Here is a 22,750-nt window from a genome sequence, read left to right as displayed (position 1 = left end):
GCAATTACTGGAAACCTAGTAAGCTGTATGGTTACATAGTATTACTCACTAGGTAATACAACTAATAACCTGGGACTAGGTAAAGTCACCCAAAATAGCACAGTACAGGTTTTGGTGATGCTGAGATGCCTTGAACTCAACTCTCTGTGATGGCAAATGAGAAGCTATCCAGGAATGTTGAAGAGGAGATACAAAGTCTTTCCTATATCAAGAGACAATGTCCGGGAAGGGCCACTGCTGACCTTGAATACTTGCATAAACATTGTTTGTTTGTTTGTTTGTTTGTTTGAAATTACTCATGGGCATGGCCAATGGACAGCTATAAAACTTTTAAACTAAATATCATGGTTCTGCTGGAAAGGAGGAGAAAACATATACCCCCAGTATCTAAAAGGGTATCCTTGAAACACATGAAACCTGTTTTCCATGATTTTCCTTAATTTTATAGTAGTGATAACCTTCAACAATTCCTTTCTAAAAATAAAAACTCAACAAGTCAAGAGGAATCCTCTTGAATTGTTACCTTTCCCCTACTTTGATCTCAATAAGGCAAAACTTTTTAGTTCCTGCATTGTAATACATTTTTAGGTTTCTATACCTTTATTCTTGTTTCCTTCTGAAATGTCCTTCTCCATCTTCTTCACTGGGCTAATTTTTACATGTCATTTAAAAATTCCTTAAATATTACACTCTCCAGAAAGGTTTTCTTGGACTCTCTTAGGGTAGGATTTCCCATGGTATTCTGGAACATTTCTAGCACTATGATTTTTATGAGTTTCTTGATGAGTCTATCCTCCCAAGAATGTGAATTCACTGAATCTCCTGCCCTTAGCCCTGTATCTGGCACATGGCAGATACTCAGTGAAGATTTACCAGGTGAAGTAAGTAATTATTTTGTACCTTGTTGATAGCAGGATAACATCCTCTGGATGATTTCTGGTACTGGTATGCCTAGGTAGATGGACAGTTGATGGTAATCGAGGGAGATATTCTCAATGGGATTCTCCTTCACTTTCTCAATATCCTCTTGCTTCATCCCGAGGCGCAGAAGAATATCTGAAACTTTTTTCCAAATTGAATTGAATTGTGACTCAGTGAGACCATTCATCAAAATCTCACTAAGGAGGATATCCCTGTATTTGCACAGCCTCAAGATGTCTGCAGACTTAGAGAGATCAGAAGATGTTGGTTCCATATTCCAGCCTTTTTTGGGTGCAGGGAATACATTCAAATGCTTTATGAGAGCTAAGAGGAGGTATAAGTCAAACTGTTTAGACTGTGGTAGCTCCTTGTTTGGGGGATAAAGCAGATGCCATGCTCCACCCAAAGGGTGATTGGTCCAAAGATGGTTGTAGTAGGGTTCCAGCACATTCTTGTGTATAAGAAGCTCTTTTTTCAAAAGAGGGGGTGGCATAGCCTCATCAAATATTTGCCGGACAATGTCAGTACCAGAAATGATAATTATATGAAGCAGGTGATAGAAATAATTATAATCAAGTTTGAAGATAGGCATTTCATCTGAAAATGAATTTTGAGAAGTCAAAACATTCCACATTAATGCTCTTTTTCCATGTGGTCTCTTGTATTACATCCTAAGCTCCTGTAGGACAGGGACTATTCCAAAAGAATGAAGTACAATACAGTGCTTTGCCATAGCCAGTGATCAATAAGCATGCTGCTGTCTAGCTGTCAAAAAATCCCAACAAAAACAATATATTCCCAAGCAAAAGTAATCACAAAGACTAATCACACAGAAGCCTTTCAACCATCCAGGGTTTTGTTCAAGTAAGTGAGCTTTGGCAACCAAATGGCATAAAAAGTATTAAGCCTTTGAAAATCCTGAAGACACTCAAGAATGGTAACTGCCAGTGTTTAATTATACTTTATTTAAGCAACTACATTTTATCTTAATCAGCACTGTCCAGTAAAACTTTCTGTGACAAAAATGTCTTAAGATTTGGTCTACTAGCCACTGAACACCAGAAATGCTGCTTTTTTGACAAAGGAACTGAATCTGAATTATATCGAATTTGTATTAATTTAAATAGCCACATATGGCTAGTGGCTACCATATTAGACAGTACAGAGCTTTATCAAAAACCATAAAGTGACTTAATGCCTTACTACTGGAAGTGTAGTCCACAGGCCAGCAGTGGCATCCATAAGGGAGCCTCTTAGAAATTCAGAATCTTAGCATCCCTCCCACCACCACCCCCAACCCAGAGCTACTGAATTGGCACCTATGTTTTAACAAAATCACCAGATGATTTAAATATATATTAAAGTTTCAGACACGCTGACCTGATGATGATGTTCTTACCCTCTCAAAAAACAAATTAATGACTAAGTTTATTAAGTTTATTATTAAGATATTTCATCAATGAAATGGAATAAAACATGAGAATGAACTACTTTGTATTTTCCTAGTTTAACAGCACTTCCAAAGAAGGAGAGTAGACTGAGATGAATTAGAAAATAGTAAGAACTTGATATATGATAGTATATTTTTATATAAGTATCCAAATATGTATTTGTTATAAAATGCAGCTTTATTATTTTATCCTTCATGATTCTATGTTTTGAGAAATTTTAAAACTAATATTCTTGTTTGATGTACTTGACACACTGTGGAGGCAAGCAAGGTTACAAAAGCAAAGGCCCAAGGAGCTTTCTCTCAGTGGCCAAATAAGACGCTAACTGGGATCAAGAACATTCATTTCCCCCTAGCAAGGACTAGCACCAAACTCTTCTTCCATGGAAGTAGAAGCCTGAAAGTATCCAAGTGCTAAGTGGTTGGCATTTCTTAGCATACTGCTGAACAGCTGGCACCTAAGTTTAGACTACTTGGCTTTGAGCCCAAAATTTTAGCTCTATTAACAGGGAATGCAACAAGAAGAGATGTTGGTAGGTAACACCTGCTGGAGTCCAATCTTACTGGGTAGGGGCAGTTTTATATACACTAGACCTAACAAACTTCTCTACAGGATGACAAGGTAATATAAAACCCACACACCTGCTGATTTCTGTCCATGAATTCCAGCCTATGCCAAGTGATGCTTACTTAGTGTAAACCCAAGCCCAGTGAATGACAAACATAAACACATGGTTGTTAACGCACGATACTGTACAGAACAAGTCAAAACTTTTAATACGGTTTTCAAGAGGAGGCATAGAAGAATAAAACAGTACCTTTTGTACTAAATTTTAAACTGATCTTCGGTCTTAAATCAGTATCAGTAATTTTCAGAGACATTAACTTTTTATAACTGCAAGTAGAAAAAAATTAAGTTACAGTTAATAACAAAGTCAGTCAAGATTTCTGGCATCAGCAAGGCTAAGTAAGTGAGCACTTTCTTTTCCTCCTTCTCCTGGAAAAACTTAAAAACAAAGGAGAAAAGGGAATGAACAAAATTCACCAACAATGACAACCCCACATTGTCATTTTCACTGGAATTATGAGAAAAATAGATTTGCTAGATTTCACACCAAAAAAGAAAAAAAAATCATGTGACTAGCTTATTTGTAAAAAGGCTGTATGGCAGCAGAAACATTGTTAAAAAAAAACAGCAAATCTATAGCTCGGTTGGGACCCCCCTCCAACATAAGATCTTTCTACCAATCATTATTCCAAGGAAATCCAACTCATTCAATGACTAGTGATATAAAAAGAAAAAAAGAAGGCAGCAACGAAGAAACCAGCATAACAGCAATACAAATAACTAGAAAAAAAATAAGGTTAAAAGTAGCAACATTTATTAAATAAATGAAACACTAAGTAAATGTTGCCATAAAACAGATGAGAAACTTGAGACTTGGCACTGAGATGAACTTTCCCACAGAAAACAAAACAAAAATGGGACAATACCACCACAGAATATTGTGTCATTAGGACAGAGATTTGGTGGTGCTTGTTGTTAACTACTTTATCTCCAGCTCCATAACACTGCCAACCATCCACTATGCTGGAAACATTTTTAACTCTAACAGTATGAATTACTGGTGAAGATACTGAGTAAAAGGAATTTTGGTGATGGGAGAGTCAATTGGTAAAACCACTGTAGCAAACAGTTCAGCAAAACCTACTAAAGTTGAAGATAAGGACAGAGGGCCTAACCAGTTCTACTCCTAGGTATAAATTCTGGAAAACTTTCTGTACATATACATTTGGACACATGTCCAAGCATGTTCATCATAGCCCTATTTGCTACAGCTGGAATTCAGAAATAACCCATATATCTACCAGTGTAATTAAAGTAGTACAGCCATACAATAAAATTATAGCAATAAAATGGAAAAACTATAATAAGAATGCATCACACAAATAATGTATAGGTAAGCATAAAAAACATAAGTGCTTAAATGTATATAAAGCTTAAAACAGAAAAAAATTAAATTATAAGTAACAATATATTATGGAATTTATATCTAGAAATAAAACATGACAACAATAGCACAAAAGATGGGAAGAAATGGAAACATATAAGATTCATACATGCTCTGTGATATAGTTTTTGAAAATGGACTTTGAAAAGTTAAAAATGAAAGTGAATTGGGGGAAATCAGAGGGGGAGATGAGCCATAAGAGACTGTGGACTCCAAGAAACAAACTGAGGGTTTTAGAGGGGGAGAGGAGTAGGAGGATGGGTGAACCTGGTGGTAGGTATTAAGGAGGGCACGTATTGCATGGAGCACTGGATGTTGCACATAAACAATGAATCTTGGAACACTGCATCAAAAACTAATTATGTATTTTATGGTGACTAACACAATTTAAAGAAAAGTTAAAAATGTGTATCATAGATCTTAGATCACAAGAAAGAAAGCAAGAAAAGGAAAAACCCCAGGAAATAAAACAGATGAGGAAAACTGAAAACAACCAGGAAGATGATAGATTTGAATCCAACCATATCAATAACTATAGCAAATTTATATGGAATACATATTACAATTTAACAGACAGACATTGTCAAGTTGGATATAAAGAAGCAAGACCTATGCTGTCTATAAAAACTCTCTTTAAATACAGATATATGTAGGTTGAGGTAAACAAATGCAAACAGATACACTATGCATACATTAATCCAAAGAAGATACAAAATGACTAACAGGAAGATGAAAAGGTGCTCAATATCATTAATCATCCAGAAAATGAAAATCAAAACTACAATGAGACATCACCTCACACCTATTAAGAGTAGCTATTATTAAAAACACAAAAGATAACGAGTGTTGGCCAGAATAGGGAGAAATAGGAATCCTTGTGCACTGTTGGTGGGAATGTAAATTGATACAGCCACTAGGGGAAACATTATGGAGGGCCCTCAAAAATTAAAAACAGAATTGAGCCAGCAATCTCACTGTTGGGTATATATTATACACCCAAAGGAAATGAAATCTCTAGCTTGAAGAGATATTTATATCCCCATGTTCACTGCAGTATTATTTACAATAGCCAAGACATGAAAACAAACTGAATGTCTATCATGGATGAATGGATAAACAAAATATGATTTTCACACACACCACACATACACATACACACACACACACAGGAGTACTATTCAGCTATTAAAAAAAAAGGAAATCCAGCCATTTGTGACCACATGGATGAATCTGGAGAGCATTATGCTCAGTGAAATAAGCCAGACAGAGAAAGCCAAATACTATATAATCTCACATATATGTGGGAGCTAAAAATCCCCTGAACTCACAAAAACAGAAAGTGGAATAATGGTTGCCAAGGATGAAGATGTGGGGAAAATGAGTAAGGGGGTCAAACAGTACAAACTGGGAATCCAATTCCAGTGTGCAGCACAGTTACCATAGTTAACAATACTGTTTGTATATTCAAAAGTTAAGAAAGTAGTTGTCTTTTTTTTTTTTTTAAGATTTTATTGATTTATTCTAGGGAGAGAGAGAGAGAGAGCATGCATGTGAACAGGGGAGAAGCAAAGGGAGAGAGAGAGAGAGAATCTCCAGCAGATTCCACAGAGCCCAACATGGGCCTTGATTTCATGACCCCCAGATCACAACCCTCGTTGAAACCAAGAGTCTGTTGCTCAACTAACTGGAGCCACCCAGGAGCCCCAGAAAGTCGATCTTAAAAGTTCTCATCACATACACACACACACAAAATGTTAATGCATCTATCACCTCACACAGTTAACTAACCTTACTGTGGTAATCATTTCACAATATATATGTATATCAAATCAACACTTTGTGCACCTTAAATTTACATAATGTTATATCTTTAAAAAGCTAGGAAAGGGGCACCTGGGTGGCTCAGTTTTTTTAAACGTCTGATTCTTGATTTCGGCTCAGGTCATTATCTCAGGGTCCTAGGATCAAGTCCTGTGTGGGGCTTCACATTCAACAGGGCGTCTGTTTGAGATTCTGTCCCTCTTCCACTGCCTCTCTGCCCACCAACCGTCCCATGTATGCTCTAATAAATAAATCTTAAACTTCTTTAAGATTTCTTATAGGAAAAAAAAGCAGCAATATGTAAAAGATAAATAGATCGTGAGCAATTGTTATTTATCCCAGGAAAGCAAGGTTGATAAAGCATTTCAAAATAAGTGCATGTACTGTGACTTGGTGATCACAGCTTTGTAGTAAAGCTTGAAATCAGGCAATGTGATGCCCCCAGTTTTGTTTTTCTTTTTCAACATTTTCTTAGCAATTCAGGTTCTTTTCTGGTTCCATACAAGTATTCTATGGTCAAATAATCTTCGACAAAGCAGGAAAAAATATCCAGTGGAAAAAAGACAGTCTCTTCAATAAATGGTGCTGGGAAAATTGGACAGCTATGTACAGAAGAATGAAACTCGTCCATTCTCTTACACCATACACAAAGATAAACTCAAAATGGATAAAAGACCTTAACATGAGGCAGGAATCTATCAAAATCCTAGAGGAGAACATAGGCAGTAACCTCTTCGACATTGGCCACAGCAACTTCTTTCAAGATATGTCTCCAAAGGCAAAGGAAACAAAAGTGAAAATGAACTTTTGGAACTTCATCAAGACCAAAAGCTTCTGCCCAGCAAAGGAAACAGTCAACAAAACAAAGAGGCAACCCACAGAATGGGAGAAGATATTCTCAAATGACACTACAGACAAAGGGCTGATAGCCAAGACCTATAAAGAACTCCTCAAACTCAACACTCAAAAAACAGATAGGTCAAAAAATGGGCAGAAGACATGAACAGACACTTCTCCAAAGAAGACATACAAATGGCTCACAGACACATGAAAAAATCTTCATCATTAGCCATCAGGCAGATTCAAATCAAAAACCACATGGAGATACCACTTTACACCAGTTAGAATGTCCAAAATTAACAAGGGAAGAAACAACACATGTTGGAGAATGTGGAGAAAGGGTAACCTTCTTACACTGTCGGTGGGAATGCAAGTTGGTGCAGCCGCTTTGGAAATCAGTGTGGAGATTCCTTAAGAAATTAAAAATAGAGCTACCCTATGACCCTGCAATTGCATTACTGGGTATTTACCCCAAAATACTGGCTATTTACCCTAAAGATGTAGTGAAAAGAAGGGCCATCTGTACCCCAATGTTCATAGCAGCAATGGCCACAATCATCAAACTGTGTAAAGAGCCAAGATGCCCTTCAATAGATGAATGGATAAAGAAGATATGGTCCATGTATACAATGTAGTATTATGCCTCCATCAGAAAGGATGAATACCCAACTTTTGCATCAACATGGACAGGTCTGGAGGAGATTATGCTGAGTGAAAAAAGTCAAGCAGAGAGAGTCAATTATCATATGGTTTCACTTACTTGTGGAGCATAAGGAATAACATGGAGGACATTAGGAGAAGGTAAGGAAAAGTGAATTAGGGGGAATCGGAGGGGGAGACGAAGCATGAGAGACTGTGGACTCTGAGAAACAAACACGGTTTTGGAGGGGAGGAAGGGGGGGATAGGTAAGCCTGGTGGTGGGTATTAAGGAGAGTACATGCAGCACTGGGTATGGTGCATAAACAATGAATCCTGGAGCACACACACACACAAGAACATACATAGAAAAAAAATAAGTGTATGTAATTCAGCATATTAACAAATTAAATAAGAAAAAAACCATATGATCATCTCAATGCATGCAGAGAAGCATTAATTCAATACCAATTCATGATCAAAATTTTCAGAAAACTAGGAAAACAAAGGAGTTTCTTCAACTTAAAAAAAGGTCAACTATAATCTATAGCTAACAACATATTAAATGGAGAAAAGTGGTCTTCTCCCTAAGATCTAGAAAAGACAATGAGGTCTGCTCTCACCATCTATATTTAACATTGTACCAGAGGACCTAACCAGTGCAGTAAGTAAAGAAAAATAAACACAAAGCATATAAACCGGAAAAAAGAAATAAGGTTGTCCTTAGCAGATGATATGATAATCTGTAGAAAACCTCAAAGAATCTACAAAATGATATTAGAATCACTAAATACCAAATCATAGGACACATGTTCAGTATATGTAATTCTATATAATAACTAGAAATTAAAATTTAAAAAATACCACTTGCACCAGCATAAAAAAACAAATACATGGGAACAATCTGACAAAATATTTACAAGACTGTACACAGAAAGCTATACAACATTCCTGTGAGACATCAAAGAAGATACAATTAAATGAAATTATAATCCATGTTCATGGATGGGAAGCCTCAATATTGTTAAGATGCAGATCATTCCCAAATTGATCTACAGATTCAACATAATCCCAATCAAAATCCCAGCAAAAAGCTTGGAAATTTTTATAAGGTATTTCTTAGATTTTTATAAAACAGCAAAAGATCTAGAACAGAAAAAAAAATGGTTTTGAGAAATAAGAAAAAAGTTGAACTCACACCAACTAATTTTATAAGATAACACAAAGCCATAGTAACAAAGTATGTTATTGGTAAATGGGCAGATAAACAAAGGAATGGAACACAAAAATGAGTTCAGAAGGATAATAGACATATCCATAGATTACATATATATATATAAATGTGACAGAATGAACCTTGACCCTTAACGTCACACCACCTGCAAAACTTAACTTGAAAATGGATTATAAATCTGTAAAACCTAAAAACTTAAAACTTAGAAAAAATATAGGAGAAAATCTTTTGATTTGGGGTGTGGAAAAATTTTTCTTAAAACACAGAAAACATTAAAGTATAAAAGAAACATAAGACTTTACTGAAATTATTAATTTGTGCTTTTTGAAAGATACCTCTTAGAAAATAAAAAAGACATACCATGGACTGGGATAAAATATTTTTAAAATACACTTTAGATAAAAAACTTTTATCTAGAATATATAAAGAAATCTTACAACTCAAAATAAAACAAACAATCCAGTGAAAAAAATGGGCAAAAAATTAGAATAGATAATTCATCAAAGAAAATATATGGGTGTCAAATAAACACATGAAAAGATATTCAACTTCATTAGTCATTAGGCAAATGCAAATTAAGACCATAATAATATACTATTACACACCGGCAGAGAAACTAGAACTCTCCTATATTGCTGGTGAGAATGATAAAATGTACAGCTGCTTTGAAAACCATTTGGCTTAGTTTCTTTAACCTTAAACATATACCATATGACTCAGTGCTCCTGCTCCTAGGAATTTGCACAAAAGAAATGAAAGCATATGTCTATACAAAGAGCATATATGTGAATATTTATAGCGGCTTTATTCACAATAGTCCAGACCAGAGACAACTCAAATGTTATCAGCTGTTAAATGCATAAATAAGTTGTGGTACATCTATACAATGGAAGCTACTCAGCAACAGACAAAAATAAACTATAGTGATACATGCAATAACATGGATGAATCTCAAAAGCATTATGCTAAGTGAAAAAGTTCAGATGCAAAAGGTTTTCCTTCTAAAGGACAGTCAGTAAAAAGCAGTATTATCAGAGCAGATAGCATATAAATGGTTACCCAGGTTTAGAGGTTGGGAGAAGGGAATGACTGAAAAAGAGATTTGGGGGAAACTTTTTGGGAAGATAAAAATAGTCTGTATCTTGATCATGGTAGTGGTTATCCAACTGTATACAAAGAAACTCATTTACATGTTTATTTCTAAAGAGTTAATTTTACTGTATATAAACTGTAGCTTGAAAAATCTGACCTATAAAAAGAACTGTGTTTAGGACCCCTGGGTGGCTCAGTTGGTTAGTAATAGGTTAAGCAACTAACTGCCTTCAGCTCAGGTTATGATCCCAGAGTTCCGGGATAGAGTCCTGCATCAGGCTCCCAGCTCTGTGGGGAGTCTGCTTCTCCCTCTGACCTTCTCCCATCTCATGTTCTCTCTCTCTCTCAAATAAATAAATAAAATCTTTAAAAAAAAAAAAAAAAAGAACTTCAGTACTTAGAAATCTAACTTCAGTACTTAGACATGTTATTTATAGATAACATTTTTTTTAAAGATTTTATTTATTTATTTGACAGACAGAGATCACAAGTAGGCAGAGAGGCAGGCAGAGAGAGAGGGATAAGCAGGCTCCCCGCTGAGCAGAGAGCCCAATGCGGGGCTCGATCCCAGGACCCTGAGATCATGACCTGAGCTGAAGGCAGAGGCTTTAACCCACTGAGCCACCCAGGCGCCCCTATAGATGACATTTTTATAAAAAAGACCAAGAAAGGGATAACTGTGATGGTCAGGATAACAATTACCTAGAGAGAAGATGAGGAGTTGAGGAATGGGGAACAGCCACAGGGAGTGCTTCTGGAGTGCTGGCAAAATCCTACTAACTTCGGTGGGGACACAAGGGTGTTTGCTATATAATAACTGTTAAACACTGCATTTATATTTTGTGAGCTTTTCCTTAAATATATTTTAATAACAATAAAGCATCTTAAAGTTAAAAAAAAATAGCCATCCTATTATTCATGCATAAAACCCCATGAAGTAGCTCCTCCAATTTGGCAACTGAGATCCAGTTACCAGAGGATTCTCCCACAGTAAACAACTTAAAACCTGGGAAAATTACAAAAAACAGCTCCCTGAGGCACTGAGAGTAGAAAGAAAAGACCAACTTTGCTGAGAGGGTACATGCTCAGGGGAGAGGAGGAGAGAACTGGATGAAATGTTAGTAGTGAACCTATCTTAGAGCTTTTAACCTGGAGCTAGGTATAGTCTGGTGGAAAACAAGTCTCCCAGACTACAGGAACCAGGGCAGCCAGGGAACTGTGGCTACTTAAGAGAGTGGGGGGAATCCCAAAAGGTAAAGAGTCAGAGAAGAGATCTCCAATAGTTTCTAGCCAGACCTCTGACTGCCGAATCACCTATGTATGGAACAGACTCAAAGCAGCTCAGATGAAGGTAAAGATCTCCACTGAGACTAGAACCACCGCCCACCCCCCAAAGAGTTCACATATCCAAGTTAATTGACTGTCAAAACAAAAGGAACACACCCAATGCAGAATAATGGAATGCAGAACCTCTACATCTGTCATGTATTTATTGGGTGCTGGCTATATGTCTGGCACCCACATGGCATTATGCTATGTACTAGGAATATAATAGTAAGCAAGATAAAGTGCTTGCCTTCAAGGAGGATACAGTCAAATGGAGAAGACAGCCAAGAAAGTACAATAAAATAGTATAGCTGACCTTTGAACTGAACATGGGTTTGAACTTATACATGGATTTTTTTTGTAAACTCAGTATAGTACTATAAATACATTTTCTCTTTCTTATGATTTTCTTAATAACATTTTTTCTCTGGCTTACTTTAATAATATAGTATATAATATATACACAAAATACGTGTTATTGGCTGTTTATGCCATCAATAAGGCTTCCAGTCAACAATAAGGCTTCCCAGCCTGTTAGGTTTTGGGAGAGTCAAAAATTACATGCAAATTTTTGACTGTGGGGGGCAGGCAGGGTCAGCACCCTTAACCCCCATGCTGTTCCAGGGTCAATGGTAATTTTTTTTCCTTCTTTTTTTCAAAGACTTTATTTATTTATTTGACAGACAGAGATCACAAATAGGCAGAGAGGCAGGCAGAGAGAGGAAGGGAAGTGGGCTCCCTGCTGAGCAGAAAGCCCGATGCAGGGCTCGATCCCAGGACCCTGGGGTCATTACCTGAGCCGAAGGCAGAGGCTTAACCCACTGAGCCACCCAGGAGCCCCAATGGTAAATTTTTTGATAGAAGTAAAGGGAACACGTGATAAAAACACCTAATCTAATGAAAGTAAGGGTTTCCAAAAATTTTAATTGGCAAAGCCGAAGGAATAGAGTATCCAAGCAAGGCCTGGAGGTCAAATAGATGGCATACCTAAGGAGTAAAAGAAGCCCAGTATAGTTGATGCACATATAGTAAGAAAAGAATAATGAGAGATGACTCTAGTGAGTACAGCAGTGACAAAGGCGTCTGAAGAGCCAACCTAAGAAACTGAACTAAATTAAGAGCAATGAGAAGCTTCTGAAAAGATTTTTAAATGAAGTGATATAGTTCAATTTTCATTTCTGAGAAGTGTTCTTGATGTCTATGTGAAGAACATAAGTGAAGAAAGGTAAGGCTAGGGACAAAAAGGCCAGTTTAGAAGCTGTTTCAGAATTCCAAGTGAGAAATAATAACTTCATTTAGTTTAATGCAAATGTTGGGGCAGAAGTAAGGGAGGCATTTATAGTATTTTTAAGAAGCTGAATTGACTAGACTTAAAAAAAGTTACAGAGCAGTGTTGGGAAGAAAGACTGCAAGTCCATTTGTGGGAATGTTGAACAATGGATATTTTTGGAAAGCAAAAGTGGAGCTATTTAGTATGCCAGTAGATAGATCTAGGTTTTAGGAATGGAACCTGTGCTAGAGAGAAAGACTTGGGTTTTCATTAGCACATGAAGGAAAACTGATGTCTTAGATATCAATGCCATATTCCTGGTAGACTGAAGAATGGTTGAAATTTATACTTACAGTAGAAGAAAAGAGAATCAATGAATTAGGAGAACATTGTATATTGAAATCTCTAATTTCAATAGCAATAATGTTCTTTACCTCTTTTGAGTTCCCAGCTTATACTGTATCTTCCTCTGCAATATAATTTTCTCATCCAAGAAACAGGAGAATTCTAATTGTCAGACAAGCTTGGATGAGTTTTGAAAGCTAGGACAAAGTTTTCATACCAAAGCAACCTAATTTAAATAGCTTTAAGAAAAACATTTTGTTTTTAGGAAAGGATTATTTTCATACTTAAGGGAAAAGTATCCATATAATTTATTCTTTACTTTAGAATTTAAAAGTCTACAAAGTGGTGAGAGAGTGGGAAATAAATGTCAACCAAATACAATTTTTCATACAACTAATACTACTTTAAACTTAATGGAGATCCAACAAGTGAACAGAAACAGAAAAAAGCAGCAAGTGAAAAATATATACATGCTCAGGGAAAAGAATATTTTCTTTCAAGCTTACCTTGCTCCTAAATTTTCAATGGTTATATATTCATCCTTTCTCACAACTTCAAACTGCAAGTGATGGAAAAAAAAAAAATAGCCCTAAAGTAGTTCAATTTTCAAAATTCTTTAGTGTTACTTCTTAGCCTTAAGATTTGAAAAAAGATAATGAGAATGAAGCTATAGAGACTTTAAAACAAGTAAAACAGAAGTAATGTTTTACTTTAAGACAAGTAAAACAGAAGTAATAAGTAAAATAAGAATAAGGTGAGCCATAAGCAATCCTAATCAAACAAAAAACTAGAGTTGATCTAAAAAGCAATTCTACCATATATCAGTACAGGGCTTAAATGCTGAATCTGAAACACAAAAATATACATATGTAGGGAAAGAAATAATACATATTTCTAATTTTAGTCTATTTACATACATACTGAGAATTAAACAAGATATTTCATTGAATAGAAAAAATTAAGTGGACACCATTTGAGTATATAACACGTATAGTATGTGATGTTCTACAGATAAATTCATGGGAAGATGCTCCCAGACTCTAAGAAGTTCAGAGAGTCTAAAATTATTTTTAACCTTTGATGGAACAAAAGTAGATTATCATTCTTGGTTTAGGACAGACTTTCTTCATTGGTACAGTCATTGCCAGCTTTGTCTCTCTCCCTCCCTCCCCCTCTGTGTCTTTATTTTTAATTTTTTTTTTTTATTCTTAAGGACCACATAAATAGTGCTTTGGAGAAATCAAATTAATAGGAAGGTCAGAGAGCTTAGTCATCATCAAAGAGAAAAAATATGTCTAGAATGTTATTGTTATGATTCTCAAATCTGTTTGAAGTAAAAAATGGCATTCCAGTGAAAGAAAGCAAAAAAAATAAGAAAAAGATAAAGATACTCACCAAAATCTTAACAATTCCAGGCACATCACATTGTAGCATCCTTACCATGTCACCTGTACATCCTTCCTTCAAACATTTTTTCCCACTAAAGGCCTAAAATTATCAATAGAAAAAACAAATCGCTAATAGAAATAATATATAAATAGAAAAAAATCATTAATCTGCAAATCTGACTAAAGTTAAAAGCAGATGTTGCTAGATGGTAAAACAAAAGATGTGAATAAACATTTGAGAGTTAGCTGTTCAAAGATAGTCCATTTCTAAAGAAGATGTGGTATACATATACAATGGAATACTATGCAGCCATCAAAAGAAATGGAATCTTGCCATTTGCAATGATGTGGTTGGAACTAGAGGGTATTATGCTGAGCGAAATAAGTCAATCAGAGAAAGATAATTATCATATGCTCTCCCTGATATGAGGAATTTGAGAGGCAATGTGGGGGCTTGGGGGGTAGGGAAGAAAAAAATGAAACAAGATGGCATTGGGAGGGAGACAAACCATAAGAGACTCTTAATCTCACAAAACAAACTGAGGGTTGCCGGGGGGAGGGGAGTAGGGAGAGGGTGGTGGGGTTATGGACATTGGGAAGGGGATGTGCTACGGTGAGTGCTGTGAAGTGTGTAAGCCTGACGATTCACAGACCTGTACCCCTGGGGCTAATAATATACTATATGTTAATACAAAATAAAAAACAAAAGTAAAAAAGTAGTTCATTTCATGTATCAATGGATTTCCTATTTAAAATGCATGATCACACGTTTCTTTCTCATCATTTCTATTTCAAAGTCTTCAAGTACCAAAAACAGCCTAAAATGTATTCACCATCCCTAGGTAAAGCAACGTCAAGTGAAATGTACTGATTAAGCAAATGTAAAAAGGAATACTGAATTCTATCAGATATATGAGGGTTCTGGGGAAAAGAACAAAAATGTTGATTCTTTTCTCTGGCTCTAAACTTGCTATTTCCCCTGGTTAAGTTACTTAGTTTTCTTGTACTTCTTTTTCTGAGGTTGAACTATACTGATCGCCCTAACAATCAAAGAAAGTGAAAAGTATTCACATGTTGCTTAAAAAAAATAAGTAACACTTTACACAATGATTTTTAGTGTACAATGCAAGTTCATGTTTTATCTATTAATCTTCACAACGATCTTAAGAAGTAGGTATTACTATTCTCACTTTATGGTTTAGAAAACTGAGTTTCTGAATGGTTAAATCACCAGGCTAATGTAAAAAAAAAAAAAAAAAACAGTAAGTAGTTCAGTCTGGATTTGAAACCAGATCACCCAACTCTTTATACAGTGCTCTTTCTACTATGCCACAATTGCTTTATAACGGTTTTCTAGAACCAAAGAGTATAAACCCAACATATGGCCATTAGCTCACTAAAAAGTAATCAATATAGTAATCAATATAGCTCACTAAAAAGTAATCAATATAGGCTTTGGTATTTAATTTAGTTATATTACATTAGGTAAATATAAATAATTACAAACATATGATTGAAGACTATAAAATTTATTATTTTTCTCTATCCCTTAAAATAGAAACTATCCTTAAAATTCTATGTGTCCTTTCCCTTTTTTTGTGTGTAGCAATTATATTCTTTCATTCTATGTCCTTTATGTGAGTACACACGCAATCTTTTTTTTTTTTTTTTTTTTTTTTTTTTAATTAGAAAGGGAGAAAGAGTGTGAGCACAAGCAGAGGGAATGGAAGGCAGAGAGAGAAGAAGACCCCCCATGGAGAAAGGAGTCCGAAGTGGTACTTGATTCCAGGACCTTAGGGTCATTACCTGAGCCAAAGACAACCACTTAACTGGCTGAGCCACTCGAGTGTCCCACAGTATTTCTATTTTTAAGAGCATAAACTTTTAAAAGGAAGGGAAAAAATTGATAGAAATCACTAACCAAAGCAACTAGTAGAGTATCCCCTGAAAAGATGTGTTTATTAATAAATGGTGATGATGAACAAAGAATAATGAGGAGAAAAGCATCAGAGATAAGAGCAAAAGAAAAACAGAGCCAGAAAAAAAGCAGAGAAGGATGTGAACAGGAAGTAATGGGATGGATAAAAGAAGAAATGCTGTAAAGTTTTGAAGGAAAAAACAAATACCTGATCATTTTCACCTGGATATTTTAAATTCTTGAACTTTTTCCAACAAATTTTATGGAAATAAACACAGCAGCTTTTACTACACATTAACTGAAAAAATCCCTGGAAAAGACAAAAAAGTAAGCCGTTGATATGGAAATAATAATTCATATAAGTATAAAAAATACTACTGTAAGTCTCATTCATCCATTCAGTTATTTGGACATGAACACCTAATAATTTCAAAATTATGCTATAACTAGACGAGTTTTACATGGCATTCAAAATTTGTCAACAGATCACTGGTAATTAACTTTCTAAGTCATTTTTTATAAGTCCATTTTTCACATCACTAAAGACAGAAGTATAAGGACAAAAAGAAAAGGTAATTATTGAAGTAAGCCAATGTAATATTTTCCATATACTAACACATATACTGTTGTTCTGATACAACAAAATATCAGAAATTTGGTGAGTGACCTTTTTAGAGGAACATGTTTTCTACCCTCTTCACCTCTATTCTTACATTTCTCTTTCCTCCCACCCCAATTCTATACCATATCCCCCTGGAATCTCTGTTAACAATCACTGGACCTGGGGCGCCTGGGTGGCTCAGTGGGTTAAAGCCTCTGCCTTTGGCTCAGGTCATGATCCCAGGGTCCTGGGATCGAGCCCCGCATCGGGCTCTCTGCTCTGCAGGGAGCCTGCTTCCTCCTCTCTCTCTCTCTCTCTGCCTGCCTCTCTGCCTACTTGTGATCTCTGTCTGTCAAATAAATAAATAAAATCTTAAAAAAAAAAAAAACAATCACTGGACCTGATTTACAATGTTAATGACAGATTAATTAATTAGCTAATTAATTACTGCATTACCTCAAGGTATAAATTTCTAGGCCTTCCCGGTATGTACTCCATGGGAACTATAGTCCTGCTTCCTTTAAATAGGTAAACTGCTTGGATGACAAAGATCTAAATTTTGTGGCCAGGACCTTCTAAGGCTACATGCTGTCCATGTGACTAGAACCCTGGAAGCCTCCCTGGGAAACCTTAGGACCATATCACCTAAACCAGACCCAACTTGCCACCAACCTTGAACAGCCCACTTCACCAGACCTACTTTCCAGTACCTGTATTAATCTAATGAATACATTTTGGATTTCTTCCCCCCAACAATCACTGTATAGGCATCATGCTTTGCAACTGGATTTCCATTATATGATAGAAATGGTATCAGACTGGCACTGATGGTTACATCTCGTCCTATCTTGTGATTTCCCACAGCCTTATTTTGATATATTCAAAGAGAACTAGATTTGATGTACTTTGTTGAATTTCTTCAGATCCAGGCTGGTTTCATTTTGCTTGCCCATTCAACAGATAATCATCACTTACTTAGTAACAGAATTCTTGAAGAGTAACAACTTTTCTCCTTAGTAAAATGCTGATATTCTAAACCTACAACATTTCTAACTGTAAAGAATATTCCACATAATTTTTACTGCTATGATTGCAGAGACATTAACTATAACTACAGAGACATTTGAGTATTACAAAATCCCTAGCAAAATTGATTTACTTTTTATTGACTCACAGATATATATAATTGCTGTTCACTATGAATATAAGTTCTTAGAGACAGTCAAATTTTTTTTTAAGATTTATTTATTTGAGAGACAGGTAGGAGTGTAGGTACACACTCGAGCAGGGGGAGGGGGAGAGGGACAGAGAGGGAGAAAGAGATCTCTGGCACACTCCCTGCTGAGTGCAAAGCCTGACCCAGGGCTTGATCTCACAACCCTGAGATCATGACCTGAGCTGAAAGCAAGAATTGGATGCTTAACCAACTGAGCCACACAGGCACCCCAAGATATTCAACTTCTTAACTGGATTTCTACTATAATCAAACTAAGTACTCTTTTTAAACAATATTTTGATGCATAACAATAATTTGTATGTAAGTTTAATTTTATAATTTCATTTTTAAAAACAGTTAATAATTATATTACCTTGTAATTGGTGTTCTTCAAAATGTCAGCTTCGCAAGATCGTTCACAATCTAGGTAACTGCAAATGGTCTGCTTCATTATATTACTTTCTGTTGTCTTGATAAAATCATTAAGAAAATCCTAGATTTTAAAAATTTTTTTAAAATTATGAATTATTAGTAACAAGACTGAAATACTTCCAATATTTTACCTTAAATAATATGTCCATTTTATTATCTCCCTTTTTGAAGGCACTATATGTTTTTTCCTAAAACAGCAATAGAACATTTTTTCCTCATTCAAAGTAAACAACATATGGAAAGGCCCTAAATTAGAAATACTGGTTTCTTACTGAACATAAACATAGGAGAAAAGAAAAAAGTCTGTGTTTGAAGCTGTACCTCTCTTCACCATCCCAACTCATAGCATAATACCTGACATGTTCCTACTAAAAACTACTTGCTCTGATACACACACACACACACACACACACACACACACAGAGACAACAAATCAACTGGTCCCCAGAACACCATGTTGGCAGTGGGACTCCTAGAGTGGAGCAATATGCCACTCACTGCCGTTATGGGCAGAAGTAGCATACAGAAATATGCTTCCAGTATTCAGAGCTATAACTTGGAATGCAATTTCCTATTTTCAAATGCTGATTAAATGTAGGTGAAACACATTATGAAGTCTATGTTAAACAGGTCTTTGGACCAAGTCCTTAACACTTATCCCTTAGAGAGAGTATTACAAGATTTCAAATAGTAGTATTTTTTTTAAGATTTTATTTATTTATTTGACAGACAGAGATCACAAGTAGGCAGAGAGGCTGGCAGAGAGAGAGAGCGGGAAGAAGGCTCTCAGCAGAGCCCAAGGCGGGGCTCGATTCCAGGACCCTGAGATCATGACCTGAGCTGACGCTTAAGGCAGAGGCTTAAACCACTGAGCCACCCAGGTGCCTCAAATAATAGTATTTTTAATATACTGAGAATATACAACATGACAAATAAGTTGCTATAGAGTGTTTGATAAATCTAGTTACCATTCATAACATTCCTTTGATAGCATTCAGAATTTTAAATTGATGGCTGATATTGAAGAATAAAGATGTTTTGACCAAGGCAACAAAAATGTTTTAAATATCAAGATAAGAGAGAAAGAAATGAGAGGCATTTAAGGTCCTGTCAGTATAAAGGTAGTATATGTATCCTGTCAGCATAGCAAATAGCCAAGTGGAAATGGGGAAAAAAGAAATAGGCTCACAGAATGTATATAAGTACTACAGTTTCACAGATCTCAAACTTACTAGTTCAATACTGACCTACTGACACTCCCACCAAATATATGCCTATATGCAGCTACATGAGTATACATCTGTGTTCTTCATTTTCTCTACCCCACCTCTGTCTCCTTCAGAACACTAACTACAATTTGTAACTACTTTATTAGGGTTTTTTTTTTTTCCTTTTTAATCCTTTTGTTCCTTCTTCTTTACTCCTTATCTCTTGCCTCTTGTCTTTGGCATTCATTCATTCAATATATTTACTGAGTACCTGTTAGAAGCCAGGTTGTTAGGGAAGTTAAGGGATGTTATGGATGTTAAAGAGATAGAAGTAAACTTAGCAGGGCCATGGAACCTGATCATCTACCACCATCTTTCAGCTTCAAGCCAGAAATCTTGAAGTCATCCACTGCATAATGGATTCCATCACCCTTTGTCTGCAATACATCATCAAGTCATTGTGTCATTTCCTAAAATACACTGTAAAGTCTTCCATTTCTATCTCCATTGCTAACACTCCATCTTATCTAGATTATTAGCTGTAATAACCAGATGCCTAACTGGTCCACCTCTTCCCCACCTACTCTGCTCCAAGGTACTCTCTATATAAAAGCAAAAGGATCAGTTCCTTGCTTAAAATCCTTCAGTGGCTTCCCACTGTACCTACCTAAAATAGTCTTAACCCTTACCAAGCATGGACTGCAAGGTCCTGCAGAACCTGCAGAACCTAAATTCAGTATATCTAGCCATCTCTTTGAATTCGTCTCTAGCCTTGCTCATTATAAAATTCATATGGTTTTACTTTTTCAGTTCTTCAAACTTGTGTGTCAAGGCCTAAGGGCTTTCCCACACTCTTTTCCATTTACCTAGAATGCTCTTCCCTCAGTCTTTACAGAGTTAGTTCTATTCTCAGCCTTCTGGTTCCCACAAGAACTATCACCTCCCAGAGAGGCACACATGCATATATGCATATATATACACATAGATAGATGTATATAGGTATATGAGTGTGTATCTGTCTGTTCTCTTTTATTATAATTTGATTATATCATTCCAGTGTTTAAAAGTCTTCAGGGGTTTCACATTAACTTCAAGAAAGGGTCTGAACCCCCATACTTGGCTTATATAAGGTCTTCCATGGTCTGGCTGACATTTACCTCTGACACATTACGCATTCATGATACAAAAACAGACTGTCATTTGAAAAGAAAAAAGGAAACATTCATAACAACAGAAACTCCTAGTAGATAATAGCTGAAATAATCATTAAAATTAAAAATTCAGTAGAAGGATAAGAACAAGGGTAATGTTAAAAATAACCATATGCACTACCCTGATAGGGTGCCAGCATCTCTAGGGGTGCTATATTCCCCCACCAGGATAAGTTTATCTAAGGGGATATATGAAGGTAGGAGCAAATGGGGTAGGGTAGGTCTTTGGTAGAACTCACTTAGGATAAACGGGTATAGGTCAGTCGTCTAAATACCCTTAAAAAAAAAAAAAAATATATATATATATATATATATATATATATAAATAAAATCACAATGTCTGTGAAGCAAGACTTTGGGTGGGGTGCTGGGCACCAATCATTACAGATTAAGAACATGCTGGCCTACAGCCAGGATCACTGAAGCATTCTATCCTACTAGACATTAAACCTTTATTGGATTTTAAAGCAGCATAGGGAGGGAAGGCTGGTAGAAAGTCCAAAGCAGCTGGAATGGTGGCTGGGTGCCCAAGAAACCCCTGGTACCAACTATTTTTGAACCACTACATAAATATTTTAACATTATAACAACTAACATGACAGCACTAGTGTGCACTGGCTGAGTATCTGCCCTATGCAGAAAGCTAAAGTTGAGAAAAATCTCCTAGAAAGTAAAACAAAAAGATAAAATGTAACAAATTGGGAAAAAAATAAGAAAATCATAATTTAGTCCAAGATATCAAGTATCTAAATAACAAACATTCCATAAATAAAATGAAAAAAATCATCTAATGAATTTTTTAAATGTCCCAGAACATTTTCAAAATATAAGCTCAGAACACTAGGGAATACAGAATATCCTAAAAGCTCCCAGAAGGAAAAAAATTAAAACAGATTATAAGCAAAAGATCGAGAATCAGATGATTAGATTTCACAAAGTAATACTGGAAGCAAGGAAATAACAGAAACACTCTGAAAATATGAAGGAAAATAATTTGCAACCTACAATTCTATGCCCAGGCAAGATATAAAGTATTGAAAAAATAAATTATTTTGAAGACTTGAAAGGTCTCAAAAAATTTACCTCCCAGGCTTACCCTTTTCTAAGAAGCTGCTGCATGACTTGTAACACCAAAACAAGGGAGTAAACCTAAAAAGAGGAAAACCTGAGATCCAAGAAACAAAGTATTCTACATAGAAGGATAATCCAAGGAATAAAAGAAAACCCTAAAGCAGATTACATAAAGATGTATAACTACTGGTAGAATGGGGAAAGAAAAGTGTATGTGTAAAGGGGATGTATAAGAGAGTTTAATAAACCCTCCTCATCTACCATAGAGGGAAGTCAAAAGATATTATCTACAATGGAGAAATATGATAAAAAGCAATAGAGCTTTTCAAAAGACATAGATATATCAAAGAAATATGCCTAGAGAGCTGGAAGAAGGTGTCTCTAGTTAGGAACTACAATTAGAGATGATGGACTACAGACTGTTAATTTCGAGTCTTTTAATATTATTTTACACACTGTATATATGTATTATTTTCCTTGAAAAAATCCACTAAAAATGTTTGGATAACAAAGAAAAATATTTTAAAAGGAGGAGGAAAAAGAGAAAACTAAGACCAAGTAGGGAACTGCTTCACACAAGCTCAAAAGTTTAACGTTAAAATATAAAAAAATCATTTTTAAGTCTTAGGTTTGAAGTTGTGTGATTTTCCTGACAAATGTCAAAAACTGTCTGCTTATTCTACTGATTACTGAGAGAGCTATAGTAAAATAGTACTCTGTGACTGAAGAGTTTTCTACCTCTCCTTCTAGTGTTACC

General features: G+C 35.7%; 1 protein-coding gene across 17 annotated transcripts in view; it reads right to left on the bottom strand.

Annotated features, from left to right (window-relative positions):
- Positions 1-22,750, bottom strand: part of DZIP3 (DAZ interacting zinc finger protein 3) — a 117,108-nt gene that overhangs the window by 52,607 nt on the left and 41,751 nt on the right. For 15 of the 17 annotated variants that reach the window (XM_047723913.1, XM_047723894.1, XM_047723970.1 and 12 more), the window contains 6 exons: positions 18,445-18,564; positions 16,463-16,564; positions 14,344-14,436; positions 13,455-13,507; positions 3,190-3,266; positions 901-1,518 (listed from right to left, as the gene is read on the bottom strand). In XM_047723913.1, the coding sequence (XP_047579869.1) occupies positions 901-1,518; positions 3,190-3,266; positions 13,455-13,507; positions 14,344-14,436; positions 16,463-16,564; positions 18,445-18,564 (1,063 nt within the window). The remainder of the gene's footprint in view (positions 1-900; positions 1,519-3,189; positions 3,267-13,454; positions 13,508-14,343; positions 14,437-16,462; positions 16,565-18,444; positions 18,565-22,750) is intronic. The other 2 variants (XM_047724011.1, XM_047724018.1) reach the window with 2 other exon arrangements.

This window comes from Lutra lutra, chromosome 1 (assembly GCF_902655055.1).
Source record: "Lutra lutra chromosome 1, mLutLut1.2, whole genome shotgun sequence".
Taxonomy (NCBI): domain Eukaryota; kingdom Metazoa; phylum Chordata; class Mammalia; order Carnivora; family Mustelidae; genus Lutra; species Lutra lutra.
This window is presented reverse-complemented; position numbering and strand designations above follow the sequence as displayed.